The sequence below is a fragment of the Anabrus simplex genome, chromosome 1 (genome assembly GCF_040414725.1).
Source record: "Anabrus simplex isolate iqAnaSimp1 chromosome 1, ASM4041472v1, whole genome shotgun sequence".
Lineage (NCBI taxonomy): Eukaryota > Metazoa > Arthropoda > Insecta > Orthoptera > Tettigoniidae > Anabrus > Anabrus simplex.
In genome coordinates, this window is record NC_090265.1 from 212,307,451 (window position 1) to 212,325,248 (window position 17,798).

The 17,798-nt window shown below is 41.2% G+C and overlaps 1 protein-coding gene across 2 annotated transcripts in view; it reads left to right on the forward strand.

Moving 5' to 3' along the window:
• The window catches only part of Ppcs (phosphopantothenoylcysteine synthetase), a 63,231-nt gene extending 48,908 nt beyond the window's left edge, over window positions 1-14,323 (forward strand). For both annotated transcript variants that reach the window (XM_067158407.2, XM_067158416.2), the window contains exon 6: window positions 13,921-14,323. In XM_067158407.2, coding sequence (XP_067014508.2) covers window positions 13,921-14,097 — 177 coding nt within the window. In that variant the 3' untranslated portion in view covers window positions 14,098-14,323. The remainder of the gene's footprint in view (window positions 1-13,920) is intronic.
• The last annotated feature ends 3,475 nt before the right edge of the window (window positions 14,324-17,798 follow it).

Sequence of the window (17,798 nt, forward strand, 5' to 3'; positions counted from 1 at the left end):
CAAGTATGTTGCTGGAACGAATTATGCTCGCAATCCAAGGTTCCACTGTATATGAAGATGGGAGATACAGAGGGAGTAAGAGGAAGGACCACAGTAAGATTAAATGGGAAGGAATATCAAAGAGTCACATCTTTCAAATATCTAGGCTCTATAATAACAGAGTTCAATAAAACCTCCGTGGAAATACAGGAGGGGATAACAAGTGGAAACCGATGCTTTTACGCCTTGCAAAATATGTTTAAATCCAGGAATGTCAGCAGGAATACAAAAATTAAAATATACACAACAGTACTAAGACCAATAGTTATGTATGGATCAGAATGCTGGGTGAACACCTCCAGAGAAGACAGTGGCTGTTACGGTGGGAAAGGAAGATATTGAGAAAGATATTTGGTGCAGTAAGAGATCAGGATGGGTGGAGAATGAGGACAAATGTAGAGCTGCAAGGACTGTTTGGCCAGCCAGATATTGTTACTGAAATTAAGCAGGGAAGAATTAGGTGGGCCGGTCATGTTCAGAGAATGGCAGAAACCTGCACCGTTAAAAAGGTGTTTATAGGAAAACTTGATGAAGGAGGAGGAGAGGAAGACCCAGGAAAAGATGGATTGATGATGTTGAGGATGGCCTTAGAAAGTTAGGAGTTAAACGTTGGAGAAGAAAAGCTGAGGACCGAGATGAATGGAGGCAGGTGATAAAGGAGGCCAAGGACCTACAAGGACTGTAGCACCGACCAGTAAGTAAGTAAGTAAGTAAGTAAGTAAGTAAGTAAGTAAGTAAGGAATGGTAAAGACCTGCTATATTATAATATTATAACAGCGAAGTATAGAGATTAAGGAGGTGAAGATTAGAGAGAAATAGAGTTAGAAATGGTTGTGGAAGTAAGGGAAAATTGAAGGAACTACTAGGAAAGTGAATCTAGCAAAGAAATCAGCTAAGAATAACACAATGGCAAGCATAGTTGACAGTCATAGAATTAGTGAAGTTGAAATGGTATGTATAGTACTTTAAGGCAGAAACAGGCCCTGGGTTCGATTCCCTTCCGGGTCAGGGATTTTTAATTGTAATGATTAATATCCCTGGCCTGGGGACTGGGTGTTTGTGATGTCCTTGATCTTCCGTTCCTCACATAACATTCCACACTACTGCCATTCCAATTACACGCAGGTTCATACAATATGCTGCCAGTAGGGGCAAAAGATCCACATGGGTCGACGCCCTGAACAAATAGCATTTAAAATTAAAAAAAAAAAAAAGGCAGAAACAGGTTTCAAGGACATTCCAGGGATCATTGAACAAGGAGAGTGTGTATGCGAGGATCTTCAAAAGGTAGAAGAATTCAGTCAGCAGTATGTAAAGATCGTTAGTTTCAAGGATAATATCCAGATAGAGGAAGTGACTAATACTAAAGAAGTATTAAAATTTATCTATGATAACGACAACATTTACAATAAGATAAAAAAGTTGAGAATTAGAAAAGCAGCTGGAATTGATAAGACTTCTGGGGATAAACTTTGAGTTGGGATTCGTATCATATCTGAAGTACTTACTTGATTATTATTTGCATGAAGGAGCTATACCAAATGAATGGAGAGTTGTTATAGTAGTCCCTTTCAATAAAAGAAAGGGTGATAAACATAAAGCCGAAAATTACAGGCCAGTCAGCTTGACGTGTTGCGTGTAAGCTTTGGGAAGATATTCTTCCTGATTATATTAGACAATTTTGCAAAGTTACTGATTTGATAGAAGGCGGTTCGGTAAGTTATTCCACTGAAGCTCACCTTGTTGAATTCCAGAAAGATATAGCAAATATTTTAGATTTGGGAGGTCAAATGGACTGTATCATTATTGGCCTATCTAAGGCCACGATGGGAGAGATGAGATGGAATGACATTTGTAGACGAATAAGTTTCAGTGTTTTCAAAAGTAGGAAAGATCCCAATATGAAGATAAAGTTGGAATGCAAGTGGAAAAATTTGGGTAAATATTTGTTTATAGGAAGAGGAATAAAAGATGGGAATAATTTACCAAGGGTGATGTTCGACAATTTTCCAATTCTTTGAGATTATTTAAGAAAAGACTAGGTAAGCAACTGATAGGGAATCTGCCACTTGAGCAACTGCCCTAAATGCAGATCAGTGGTGATTGATTGAATTTCTTAACCCTTTCACTCCGGCTTAGCGAGTATGGTGACATGACCCTCTGGATGCGAGCAGTGGGTGGCTCACCGAGCCCGCTGTACGGGCTCTGCTCTCCAGTCCGCAGCTGGCTCGTGACGTGAGGAGAGGACAGGCAGAGTTTTAAAGTATTTTATTTGTAATGTGTATTCGGTAAAATGTTTGACTAAATTTTTAGCACTTTTCATACTCCTCGCACAGAACGGTTATGGTATTAGTGTTAGAAGACAGCTGAAAGAAACTTAACATGTCCACTAAACTTTTCAATCTGTAATTAGCTGTGTCAAACTTATATTTCATTCGGATTCAGGTTCTACTTTTTCCAATTTAGTTTTCTGCTCAATGGTTCAGGCACCTGATCTTCAGCCTCAATATCATTTTCAGTCAAATCATCAAAGTAGGCCGACCTTTTAGATGATGAAGCGGTAACTGGAGTAGAAAACATGCCTGAAGAAGATGTAATTGAAGTTGTTTCATCACCAGAATCAGATGACCAATCACTATCATCATCATCATCATCATCTTCAAAGTCACTGCCGAATATGAGGGCAAGAGCTTCCTTTGTCATCACGCATTTCACAATTTCAAAGCGATTGAAAGCTAAGTCAAGGAGCACAAGCACATTAGCACAGGGGAGCAACTAGGCATGAAGTGAGTAGCATACCGAACACCGTGCTTTTGTCTTCAAACTGATTACTCCTGTCATCTGGTGATTGTAGCCATAACTCCCAAGACAGCCACGAGTGACCTCCAAGGCCAAACTTCCACAGCGGTCTATTGTAATGAAACGGAAAACAGTCGAAAGACACGCAACTTCTACAGCATGATATAGATGTTGATTCCCGTAGGGAACCTGAAATATTTGTCCCGAATGAGTAAATTTATAATACCAATATAAATGGTCCATTAACAGACAAATATTTCAGGTCCCCTATGGGAATCAACATCTATATCATCTGATGGCGTCTGACTCCATGGCTAAATGGTAATCGCGCTGGCCTTTGGTCACAGGGGTCCCGGGTTCGATTCCCGGCAGGGTCGGGAATTTTAACCATCATTGGTTAATTTCGCCGGCACAGGGTCCGAGTGTATGTGTCTTCTTCATCATCATTTCATCCTCATCACGACGCGCAGGTCGCCTATAGGGGGTCAAATAAAAAAACCTGCACCTGGCGAGACGAACATGTCCTTGGACACTCCCGGCACTAAAATCCATATGCCATTTCATTTCATCTGATGGCCAGGCAGGCATCAATTTTTGGTAATGAGACAAAGTCTCTCATAGTGCATTGGCACTGTTGGTGGCTCCAAGTAGCCTATGCAGTGGCCTTCACCGTATGCACTAGCCATGCGCCTTGGTAGGTGTGCCTTTTACCAACTGATGAGCCCAACTTAGCACACTGGGGTGAAACACTGGCAACCAGGAATGGGTTAACTAGAAAATTTATAATGTCCATTTATATTGGTATTACTTCTACATCAGTCGACCGGAGGCACGGCTCCAGCACGACTGCTACAGCAGTCAACCAGAGTAAAAGGGTCAACTAACTTGCCCATCCTTTGCTGATCATCGTACGTTAGATGGCTGTCGAAGAAAACCTACCAGGAGAGTCATTGTGGCTCAGTTGACCGTCACAATTGCCATCCAGCAATATTTGGAGATATTTTACTTTTATTTCCTCCTTCTACAGTACATTAAAGAATGAAAAACTATTTACATTGAACCCTGATGGGTGACAAGTGGAAGTTGATGGTTATATTAAGTGAGGCATGTTAGATTATGGCAAAATTCAGGCCACTGCCTTTTACAGTATTGATTCAAAGTGATAGTCTTTCTCTCTTCTCCAATCCCTTGACACTACAGCTCCGACGAAGCCTTGTGATTCACCATGTGAGGGTGCAGATGAGGATGAAATCGACAAGTTTCATGAAGCATTGAGTGACATCGTGGTCAGGGTCAACCGCAAGGATGGAATAGTGCTAATGGGTGATTTCAATGCGAGAGTTGGGAATAGAACTGAAGGATACGGAAGGGTGATTGGTAAATGTGGGGAAGATATGGAAGCTAACGGGAATGGGAAGCATTTGCTGCACTTCTGTGCTAGTGCTTCTTCAAGCATAAAGCTATTCACCGCCACACATGGGAGGCTTGGGGTACCAAATACATAATAGACTATATCTTAACTGACTTCGAATTCAGGAAATCTGTTAGGAATTCATCTCCCGTATGCAGTTATCAGACTGTGCCTCATATATAGGCTTCTGATAAGCTCACCTGCATACACCCAGCATCAGTGGGTAGGGTCTGACATCCCACTCTGACGAGTCTAGTGTCAGACCTAAGATGAAACGCTGGTTAATAGAGCAATCGCCTGAAAAGCCTTTTTGACATGCTCTGTTGGTGAAAAATATCTAATTCCCTCCACGGGAATATAGAATTTTCCATTCGGAATTGCTAGGCGGGCAATAATTCCATTGTGGAGATTTATCTCACGTATGCAGTTATCAGACTGTGCCTCATATATAGGCTTCTGATAAGCTCACCTGCATACACCCAGCGTCAGTGGGTAGGGTCTGACACATCCCACTCTGACAAGTCTAGTGTCAGACCTAAGACGAAATGCTGGTTATTAGAGCAAACGCCTGAAAAGCTTTACATCTGATATGAGAGGAAGTTGGATGAAAACCAGTTTGGTTTCAGACCACAGAGAGGCTGTCAAGATCAGATTTTCAGTATGCGCCAGGTAATTGAAAAATGCTACGAGAGGAATAGGCAGTTGTGTTTATGTTTCGTAGATCTCAAGAAAGCATATGACAGGGTTCCGAGGGAAAAGATGTTCACTACACTGGGGGACTATGGAATTAAAGGTAGATTATTAAAATCAATCAAAGGCATTTATGTTGACAATTGGGCTTCAGTGAGAATTGATGGTAGAATGAATTCTTGGTTCAGGGTACTTACAGGGGTTAGACAAGGCTGTAACTTTCACCTTTGCTGTTCATAGTTTACATGGATCATCTGCTGAAAGGTATAAAATGGCAGGGAGGGATTCAGTTAGGTGGAAATGTAGTAAGCAGTCTGGCCTAAGCTGACAACTTGGTCTTAATGGCAGATTGTGCTGAAAGCCTGCAGTCTAATATCTTGGAACTTGAAAATAGATGCAATGAGTATGGTATGAAAATTAGCCTCTCAAAGACTAAATTGATGTCAGTAGGTAAGAAATTCAACAGAATTGAATATCAGGTTGGTGATACAAAGCTAGAACAGGTCGATAATTTCAAGTATTTAGGTTGTGTGTTCTCCCAGGATGGTAATATAGTAAGTGAGATTGAATCAAGGTGTCGTAAAGCTAATGCAGTGAGCTTGCAGTTGCGAGCAACAGTGTTCTGTAAGAAGGAAGTCAGCTCCCAGACGAAACTATCTTTACATTGGTCTGTTTTCAGACCAACTTTGCTTTATGGGAGCAAAAGCTGGGTGGACTCAGGATATCTTATTCATAAGTTAGAAGTAACAGACATGAAAGTAGCAAGAATGATTGCTGGTACAAACAGGTGGGAACAATGGCAGGAGCGTACTCGGAATGAGGAGATGAAGGCTAATTTAGGAATGAACTCGATGGATGAAGCTGTACGCATAAACCGGCTTTGGTGGTGGGGTCATGTGAGGTGAGTGGAGGAGGATAGGTTACCTAGGAGAATAATGGACTCTGTTATGGAGGGTAAGAGAAGTAGAGGTAGACCAAGACGGCGATGGTTAGACTCAGTTTCTAACGGTTTAAAGATAAGAGGTATAGAACTAAATGAGGTTGCAAATCGAGGATTGTGACAACGTTTAGTAAATTCACAGAGGCTTGCAGACTGAACACTGAAAGGCATAACAGTCTATAATGTATGTATGTATGTATGTATGTATGTATGTAATAATCTGAACTGTAGGTGGTACTATCGTATACAGTTTAATTCAGATTTTTTTTTTTTGGGAGGAAAGATGAAAAGAAAAGATAGGATAAGGTAATAAAGGAGGAGGATTAGCAGAAGATTAATAGAACTGGAAGTGGAAAGAAGATAGGGAAGGATACTATAGGGAAATAAAGGAGGAATATTTTAGGGTGAGTTAGGTGGGTGAGTTATTAGAGGTAGAAAACGTGGGCAGGAACTGTGTAAGGCTTGGAAAATTGAATTCAGGTTTAGAAACTTAGCATTTTTGAGAAGAAGAATTAGGAAGTCGAATAGAATATTGGGTTTTCAGAAATTTCGTTTAAATTGAAATTAGGGTTGGAGTATTGGTCAAGGTGAATAAAAACAATTTTCAGTAGTGTTTAAAAGGGGGCAGGAGCTTAGGATCATCATGAATATCAAATGGGAGCATTATGTAACCAATGTTGCAGTTCTTGAAAGGGCACACATTAACAGTATAGAAACCTCCTTACCGAGCTCGATAGCTGCAGTCGCTTAAGCGCGGCCAGTATCCAGTATTCGGGAGATAGTAGGTTCGAACCCCACTGTCGGCAGCCCTGAAAATGGTTTTCCGTGGTTTCCCATTTTCACACCAGGCAAATGCTGGGGCTGTACCTTAATTAAGGCCACGGCCACTTCCTTCCCACTCTTAGCCCTTTCCTGTCCCATCGTCGCGCCATAAGACCTATCTGTGTCGGTGCGACGTAAAGCAACTAGCAAAAAAAAAAAAAAAAAAAAGAAACCTCCTCATCAGTCACCAGCTCAGATGGATTGGACATCTCCAACACATGAGTGACAGTAGACTATCTCGGCAATTGCTGTACAGTGAACTCAGTTCTGACAAGAGGACTTGCGGTGCCCCTCTGAAACGCTACAAGGATCAGCTCAAAAAGACCATGAAGAGCACAAACATCGACCCCAATACATGGTACACACTTGCTGAAGATCGCCCTCGCTGGCGTACAGCCACATCCATTGCTGTCCAGCAGTTTGAAACAGAACACCAAAGACGGCAGATAGAGGCTCATCTTAGAAAACTCAGACAAACCCAACCACATTCACCTCCCTCTCTCAGGTGTACTAAATGTGGTCACATGTTTTATGCAAGGATTGGCCTTTGAGCCATCAACCTTATCTGCACAGAGTGGACTAAACATGAACTGCAGGTGAAAAACATTTACTCGAACAAGTAACGGCCGACAAGACACTATTTTCATGTTTCCTTTACTGTCATCATCCAATTTAGAGGCAAATTCCTCCCAATATTTCTCTTTTTCCTTCTCGTACATTTCTCTAACTTCCCGTTTCCTGTACCTATATTCTTTTGCAGTCACTTCTAATCTGCTGTTTTCTCTGTGGTCACTCTGATTCCTTGCATTAGACTTGGCTAAATCTAGGGCTTTCTTGGCCTTATTTCTCTTTGTTATTGCCTTTCTCACTCTATCATTCCACCATGATGTTCTTGTCTCATTAACTCTGATGCTTGTCCTCCCATACAGTATATTTAATCAGCACTGCTCACAAAGCTTGTCTTGAAATCATTTCATTCTTCTTTTCCATTTCTCATATATGTTATTTTTTAGTTATTTATTTCACATGGCAATATCCACTATTGCCGTTCGCTTCACGTCCATAGGTTTAACCTTAAAGTACCCTACACGTGATCCCCAGGTGGTGCTAAGAAAGCAACAACATTGGCTGCTGAACCTAAAGCTCTGTCTGCTTTTGGATATCCCAGCACTTATATCCGTTATTGGTAGCTTGGCTCTGATATCTTCTTGGAACACTGTTTCAAATCAAGATCTTTTAGTTTCCACCAACCCAACTATGAAGGGCGTACTACAAGGGTAATCCCAGAAATAAGGTCTCCTACTCTTTTATAAATACTGAACTCTGTTCATGTGGCTGTTGTTCACAATATTGTGAAGAGTGTTTCCCGCGCTTGCATATAAACATGAGCACGCCACGCTGAGGCACTCAGTTTTGGCTTGCCAGCTGTTGAGAATGGAGCTCCCGTTGGATGTTACTGTCAAGTGCGAAGTGCACGCAGTTATTCAGTTTTTTAATGCAAAAGGTACTGAACCGATTGAAATCCATCGCCAATTGACAGAAGTGTATGATGAGTTGGGCATGGATGTCAAAAATGTTCATAAGTGGTGTAGAGAGTTTGCAGTCGGTCGGACTGAAATTTACAACGAACAAAGGAGCGGGAGACCGTCAGTTTTTGTCGAGGCAGTCGTGAAGATTGAGCAAATCATGCGTGAAGATATCACCCTGGATGATCTCTGTACCTTGGTTTCTCAGGTTGCCCGAAGTGCCGCTCATGGAATTATAACGGAAAAGTTGAAATACCAGAAGATGTGCGCAAGATGGGTGCCACGCATGCTGACTGAAGACCACATGCGGGAACGAGTTGGTTCTTCCCGCGCATTTCTTCAACGCTTTGCAGCCGAACAGGACAACTTTTTGGACTCAGTTGTCACGGGTGACGAAACCCGGGCATTCCACTTTACACCTGAGACCAAGCAACAATCACGCCAGTAGCAGCATCCCTCTTCACCAAAGCCGCGGTTATTCAAGCAAACACAGTCTGTCGGTAAAGTCATGACAACTATGTTTTGTGATCGAAAAGGGGTATTGTTGGTCAACTTTATGCCCGCCTGACAGGTACTGTGAGACTCTGAAAAATCTCAGACGGGCAATTCAGAACTGGAGAAGAGGAATCTTGAACAAGGGCGTAAACATTATCCATGACAATGCTCACCTGCATGTCGCCCGGCAAACCGTTGCTCTCCTGCAACAGTTTCAGTGGAATATCATCACCCACCCCCCCTTTAGTCCCGACTTGGCCGCCAGTGACTATCACTTGTTCCCTAAGTTGAAAGAACATTTGGCTGGAAAGTGATTCAGCACCGAAAACGAGGTGAAAGATGAGGTTCACAATTTCCTGAACAACATGGCGGCGAGCTGGTATGACATGGGCATACAAAAACTGTCACAGCGTCTATAAAAATGCATCAGCCGAAATGGTGATTATGTAGAAAAATAGCTAAATGTTCAAGCTGTAAAATGATGTAAACCATTGTAGAAATAAACAGGTCTATGTATTTATAAAAAAAATAGGAGACCTTATTTTTGGGATTACCTTCGTATATTGTTTTACACTTTATTTTTTTCTAGCCAAATGAAGTACATTACACATCAGTTGTTACGTCCACCTTCTCAACATCCTTGTAACTGTATGCACTTTTGCCGTTGATATGTTAGGCTCTCCAGACCTTCCTGAAACCATTCTTTCACAGTGCTGCGTACCCATGTCTTGACAGCTGTGTCCAGTTCTGCAAAATCTACAAAAAGGCAACCACGCAGAGGTTTCTTCATGTTCCCAAACAGGTGATAATCACTTGGTGCCAAGTCGGGAGAGTATGGTGGGTGTGGCAGCACCGTGAATCCCATTTGATCAATAGCATCGGTGGAGCCATGTCTCGTCACCAGTCACAAGCCTAGCCATGAAGTTAGCTGGATCTTGATCATGGCATTGCAAAAGTTCTCTGCATACGTCCACATGCCTCTCTCTGCTTTTCATCTGCAGACAAGAGTCTAAGCACCCACGTGGATGACACATTCCTCAGCGGTAAGTGGCCGTGCACAATCTGCTGCAGGGTGTTTCGGCTAATTCCCGTGGCTGCCTCCATTTCCGTAAATGTGATGCATTTGTTTCCTTGGATGACCTGTTCGACCTGGGTAGTGTAGGCTGGTGTTGACACTGCCACATTCCTTCCAGAACTGGTTCCCTTGTCCACTGATGTGCACCCTGTTTTCCAACCTTCCAACCAGTTGTAAACTGTTTTCCATGACGGCGCATGTTCTCCACAGACTGCCACCAAGTGCCGATGAATTTCTGCAGTGATCACGCCTTCTTTTCATAGGAACCAAGTCATATAGCACTGTCCCTGACGGTTGCTTTCCATGTTGTCTGCTCCTACGCTGACATTGTTGCTATGAAATGGCTATGACAAGTGCATTCCTTGTCCCCTGTGAGTGTGCTGCTACCAAACGGTGGAATAAGACACTAGTTACACGTCACCGCCTTCAAAAGTGAAATGTGAACTATACCCGCACTTACAAAAATAAAGTGTAAAACAATATAGTATGCCCCTCGTATGTTTTGTTATCCTGTGATTGTCTTTTCTCTGAAACCATGAATTCTTCACCATAAGTTGATTTTGTGTGTATAAATTAAGCAGGAGTTCTCCCTTATCATTTATTTTTGCCAATTTTGCAGGGCATAAGTTTCTTTCATAACCTCTCTTATCAGTTCCTACCTGGACATTAAAATTCCCAATTATCATCAGATTCTCTTCATCAATGATGTCTTCCAGTTTTTATAAGAACTACAGTTTCACTGTCTTTATGGAGGACAAAACCTATGCCATTCTTTGCTACTGATTTATTCCCACTCCAATAAAATTTATATCCACCCTCCAACACAGTCGTGTTGCAGCTTTTTTTAATGTCGTCACAAATATTGAAGTGTACAAACTGAAAATAATCTCTGAAAAATTTGCAGAGAGAAATGGGACAGAGTAGCCATGCTCCATCTTTTACTATGGAAAATACATTGTAGGGAGAATATCAGCAATGTTGGTAGTCTAATAAAACACAACCACTGGATATGACAGTGTTTTTCAGGTGAATACTGTTCTGAGGTCATTTGTGGATAGCCCAATGAGCTGTCTGCATTTATTTAGTAATCAGCATATTCCCAGTAGTCCATATTTGTCTTCTCAAATCTTCAGTTCACCTCAGCACAGTATTCCTGTATTTTCTTCCTCTTCTGTTTCTTTATTTGATATAATATACTGAACCAATAGGTCTTTAAGAGTATTTACATTTGTAATAGAGAACTCATTTGAGTTGTATAGCTTATGGCCTAACCATCTATTAATACATATCCTCATTAATTCCTATGTGCAATAAATAACAACAAATTGTACACATTTCACTTTCATAAATTTTCCTGTTTACTGTGATTTTTTGAGAATTTTATTTTAGTAGAACATGGAACTAATTTTTGTCCATTTATTCTTTCTCTTATTTTCCTGAAAATGCTTTTCCGTACATGTACTCATCTTAAAGATTTGACTTCTCATTTATCACATCGGGTTATTTCTACATGTGAAGGAAGAGTATGAAATGAACTGTGCTTTTCTGGTTTCCTTCCATGGTTAATTCATAATACACAGTTGTTCTAAGTGAATATCACTGACAGTGGCAGCGCGTGACCCTTATCAAAGTGTTAGCACACAAATTTGTAGAAACATGAATAAAAACAATTGATAGGTATTAAAGCTTAAATAGAAGTGTGCATTTTTAAACTTACACAAATCAGTCCTCTCTGTACATCTGCATATATTACTTCTTGTAACAAAGTTCTATCCAGCTCTTTTTGGCAGCAAAAATGTCTATAACAGAATCATGAAAATCCGGATTGTTTGTCTACCTTTCCAGGCGGTTCATCTCCATTGAAATTAATGACAATTTTGATCATTTTTCTTGTGTTTCTGTACTTCTTAAATAATTTTATTCGTTTCATTGCCAAGAGAGATCGTTAGACAGAGGTGCTAGGAGGAGGAATAGTCAAAATTAAAGAACAGTGTTCGGTTACTTCAGATAATGCCACATTTAATTCTGAATATGTTATATATTTATAAAGTTCTAGTATGCAGGACTTTTTAAACTCTGTTGATGTGTGTATGGCCGACAACTCGGTTTTGAGTACTAACACGTTGAAGTAGATACCATATGATTTAACCTGAGTCTAGTAGGGCTGAGCACAGAAGTAGTCAATGTATGTTTCAAACAAGTAAAAATCCAAAAGAGAAAGAATGTCAGCTTATTCAGTTCTTGAAAAATGGTAAGTAATATGTTGAACCATTGTATCAAGTACTTCACAGTATAGTCTGCGGTATGATTTCTGTTTGTCAATTTTCACATCATCAATTTTCTGCATTTTAACTTTAAAACATATGATGAAAGTTATGAATGTTCATCTGTGCACTGCTACCAAAACAAATAAAACTTATCAAGTTTGTTATTCAGAAATCCCTTTAATACATCGAGCTTGAGAGCACAATATCTTATGTCATTAATGTTAGTTTGCAAAATGCTGAATTAGATTTTTGCTTGGCTCCTAAAATGCAGCTCTTGCTCCACTAGGAAATGAATAACATCTATTAGACAACTAACTATATACCCATTTCATTTATTTTTTCAATATGTTTGTCCCAATTAATTTTGAAAGCAAGGCTTAAGGATTCCTCTATTCTAGTGCTACTGAACTTCAGTAAAGCTATTTTGGAATTAACATGGTCTAGAGAATGTTCAAGTCGTTTCTTTAGTACATAATAACTATTAACAACACTAACTCTCTTTGTTGTCCAAACATTTGTATCTGTTGAAAATAAAATGCAAAACCAGCAATACAAGGAACACGATTTCCTTCGGCCATACAGCCATGTATCATTTGTGTACCAGAAGTCATTAAAACGATGTACTTTGCCTATTCTTTCTGTTACCATAGCTGATATACTGGGAGTGGGGTCTCCCATTGTCTGTGATTTGTATCTTACCAGTAATAGTTCGGCTAGAGAATGAATGTTTTAATAAATCCTCAGGAACACAGCAACGTCCGTCTTCCATCATAACCAGGGGTGTAGCCAAAGGGTGAGGGGGAGTTACTGAGGTTTAGACACCCCCCCCCCCCCCCCATGGAATTTTTACAAAAAGAAAATAAACAGAAACTGGCAATAAACAGTAAACTAAATAAGCATTCAGAGACATAATTCTAAAACCAACAGATCTGTAATTCACTTATATCAGTGCCCTTGTACTGACAAGTCATGTATATACCTTCATTGTGTTCTATCATCATTTTCTTACTATAATCCACTCCTCCCCCCCCCCCTTGACCGATCCTGGCTACGCTACTGATCATAACTGAATCTCCCTTTATCAACAAAAAAGCTGTTGCAGGCAGAAGACACGCTCATAACTGTCACCACTGAACACTGCAAGCGATTACTGTTATGTTAGCCTCTCGAGTGGGGCAAACACGCAAGCCTAGTTACCAGCATGGTCATCTCTCTGTTGTTTTACCGAGTGAATCAGATGCACAAGCACACTCTGAATGAATTCAAGCTCCTCATGTTTGCCTCTGCAAAACGGCAAACAGAGCGCACAGTCGGCATATCTTCATCATTCGACAGATGCGAAGATTTCATCATTTAAAGTGATATTTATATGTAAGAGAATTAATATTTGTTGTTGTTATAATATATTATACAGTATTAAATAAAGAATGTCTATGCCGTAATATTAAGTGGTCATATTCGTTGATCTTTCGTTTTAGATGGTGTTAGCCCGGCTAACATGGCAAATATAGACCCGCCGCGCCTGATCACTGATTAAAAATTCATATTTCAATTAGATAATTAATGTTTCAGTTTAAGAATAAATAAAGTTGTTTGCTTTACGTCTCACAACGTACTTTAACGGTTTTTGGAGTACAGTTTAAGAGACATCATCCTAATAAGTTATCATATTTTAACACTGTATCCATGAAAACTGTAGAAGTTGCTAATTGAAGGAAGTAAACTGCTGCTTGTACCTCTCTTATCAGACATTAAACTTAAACTTAAAGTGTGATTTTTTTTTTTTTTTTTTTTTTTAACTGTTGACAAACATACATAAAATTTATTTCTAAACTAACTCTTTATTTCATTTTCAGTTGGTGATTGCAAACCTGCTTCAAACTAGAAAGCATCGGGTTGTTTTTGTAACACCTGAGGACACTCAGGAAGTGGTGTTGACCGAGGAGGAAATACAATCAGGGATAGAAATTGAGTCCAAAATAGTACTACTGTTGGTTGCAAAACATGACAAGTTCATCCAAGAAGCAGTTTAGGAGTTCTACAACAGAATTATATTCTGAATGAGATTTATAATAGTTACTTGGTGTACTTGTGTACAACATTGTTGAACAACTGTTAGATGTATGGATCCTAGTATAGAGTATAGAAGAACATATGCACCAGATTTTAATAGATTTCGAGGTGATATGATTTCCAGAACAGTAAAAGACATCATATAAGATTTAAGAATAAAATTGTCTAAATCATCTGAATCAAAAATTTCTGATTGTAACATTTCTTCTAAATACACTATGTGATCAAAAGTATCTGGACACCTCCAAAAACATATGTTTTTCATCTTTGGTGCATTGTGCTGCCACCTTCTGCCAGGTACTCCATAGCAGCTACCTCAGTAGTCATTCGACATCGTGAGAGAGCAGAATGGGGCGCTCCGCAGAACTCACGGTCTTCGAACGTGGTCAGGTGATTGGATGTCACTTGTGTCAGAAGTCTGTACGCGAGATTTCCACACTCCTAAACATCCCTAGGTCCGCTGTTTCTGATGTGATAGTGAAGTGGAAATGTGAAGGGACACGTACAGCATGAAAGCATACAGGCCGACCTCGTCTGTTGACTGACAGAGACCGCCGGCAGTTGAAGAGGATCGTCAAGTGTAATAGGCAGGCATCTATCCAGACCATCACACAGGAATTCCAAACTGCATCAGGATCCACTCCAAGTACTATGACAGTTTGGCGAGAGGTGAGAAAACTTGGATTTCATGGTCGAATGGCTGCCCATAAGTCACACATCACGCAGGTCAATGCCAAACGACGCCTTGCTTGGTGTAAGGAGCATAAATATTGGACGATTGAACAGTGGAAAAACGTTGTGTGGAGTGACGAATCACGGTACACAACGTGGCGATCCGATGGCAGGGTGTGGGTATGGCGAATGCCCAATGAACGTCATCTGCCAGCGTGTGTAGTGCCAACAGTAAAATTCGCAGGCAGTGGTGTTATGGTGTGGTCGTGCTTTTCATGGAGGAGGCTTGCACCCCTTGGTGTTTTGCATGGCACTATCACAGCACAGGCCTACATTGATGTTTTAAGCACCTTCTTGCTTCCCACCGTTGAAGAGCACTTTGGGGATGGCGATTGCATCTTTCAACACGATTGAGCACCTGTTCATAATGCACGGCCTGTGGCGGAGTGGTTACATGACAATAACATCCCTGTAATGGACTGGCCTGCACAGATTCCCGACCTGAATCCTATAGAACACCTTTGGGATGTTTTGGAATGCCAACTTCGTGCCAGGTCCCACTGACCAACATCGCTACATCGCGCTACTTCTCCTCAGTGCAGCACTCCGTGAAGAATGAGCTGCCATTCCCCAAGCAACCTTCCAGCACCTGATTGACCGTATGCCTGCGAGAGTGGAAGCTGTCATCAAGGCTAAGGGTGGGCCAACACCATATTGAATTCCAGCATTACCGATGGAGGGCGCCACGAACTTGTACATCATGTTCAGCCAGGTGTCCGGATACTTTTGATCACATAGTGTATATTCCTTGCTTCATACCAGACTTAATTTCATTGGTACTGGTATTACATTTTAGAAAAGCAAAGGTAAAACAGGGATTTAGAACGATCAACTGGAGTTGCAATTTAAAGATGCAGAAAAGTAAGAAAATAGTACGCGAACCTTTTCTTGAGCCCTGAACTCAATAGTGCTGAATGGGAACTAGGGCTCAAGCAAAGTTTTGCGTACTATACATGGTTTTACATTGAATAGCTGGCCACAGGGGTCATGATCATAAAATGAAATGAATATTTTAAAGCATTTGTAAAAAAATGTTGTTGTCAATCTCAGCTTGATGTGTTGCAGTAAGCTCTGGAAAAGCATTCTGATTGTATTGACCTATTTGCAAAACTACTGACTGGCTTGATACAAGACATTTCAGGTTTTGGAAAGGTTATTTCATCAAGATATAGCAGATATTTTTGATTCAGGAGGTCAAATGGACTGTATCGCTCTTGACATATCCAAGGCTTTTGATAGGGTAAATCATGGGAGTCTGCTGATGAAAATGAGGACTACTGGACTAGACAAAAGAGTGGGTGGCTAAATTTTGACAAAACAGAACTCGGAGAATTAGAGTAGGTGAAGCATTATCTGGTCCTGTAATGGTTACGGGTGGGGGTACCAAAAGGCACTATTATTGGACATTTATGTGAAAATATACCTCACAGGGATCACTGTATGTACTTAGGTGTTGATATAATCTATATACTGGGTGGTCCACCAGCCCCTTGCGATGCAGTTTTATGCATCCCTTTACATTTACTACAATTCTGAAAGACATCGGTCCCTCCCCCTAAACCGGGGTAATATAACAAGATGTGTGTTTACGGGCTGGAAGACAGCAGGAATTGTGAGCACCATTATTCATTTATTATGGGTACCTCGAATGAACCCATAAAACAAGTACAGATACGCAGAACATATACTTTAAAACAGAAGGTGGACACACAGACCAGGAGCACGGTACTGTATAGGGTGGGAAGTGGGCGCCGTAGGTAAAGTGTCGCAGTAGCACACATGGCAAGCGGGCGGGGAGATATGTGATAGTGGTCCGTGCTCAAGGTAGGAGGTTCGAATCTCACATTAAAAAAATTTTTTAACGGCTAGTTGCCTGGGATATGGTAAGGTTGCATACTTGATAGCTTCCAAGGACTGATTTATTTATTTGACACTTTAAACACATTGCATTGGGTATGGTGCTGGGTTGGATGAGGATGTGGAGATGATGGTCTGTGGCCAGTATACAGTAGGCTGGGAAGTCAAGTGTCGCAGTAGCTCACATGGCCAGCGCGCAGTAGGATGTGTGATACTTGACAGTGGTCAAGGGTTACAAGGTTCAAGTCCCATGCAAGTATATTTTTAAAGCCAATTGCCTGGGATGTGGCAAGGTTGTATACTTAATACCCGTATTTTTCACAGAATGATTTGTTTATTTGCCCCTGAAACAGGCTATTGTTATGGAGCTGGGTTAATAGGGGCTAGGAAACATGTGACAAGATTTCAGTTATCCACATCGTTTAACGCAGCACCTGCTCGAACTGACGACCTCTATGGTCGATACAGAGCTGCACGCAATGTTGTAAGGACCGTCTGGCCCGTTGCAACATTTCTGGCGAAACGGATCAACATGCCTCGGTGATGAGTTGTCTAAGGTGACAAGGACTGGCCGGCTCCTGTGCATACACCAGTTGTTTTACATGGCCCCACAGGAAAAAATCCAGGAGCATAAGATCGGGCGATCTGGCGGGCCAGGGGCAGGTCCTCCCTTCCTATCCATTTATCAGGATAAGTTGCATGAAGATGGTTCCAGACAAACACCGCCACGTGCAGTGGAGCTTCATCATGTTGGAACCACATCCTGCAGCGGTCAAGGAGTGGCACATGTTCCTGAAATGGTGGTAGTTCATCTTGGAGAAACCGCAGATAGCATTGGCTGGTCAGATGGCCCTCAAAGAAATGGGGACCAATGAGATGATCGCTCATGATTCCACACCATACATTCACACCCCACTGTACCTGAAAAGCTGTCTGTCGCACCCAATGGGGATTATCCACACTCCAGTAATGCATCTTATGGCGATTAATGGTTCCATTGTTGTGGAATTGTGCTTCGTCCATAATTAAGAGAGTCGCTAGAAAAGCAGGATCAGTGTCCACATGCTGTAGG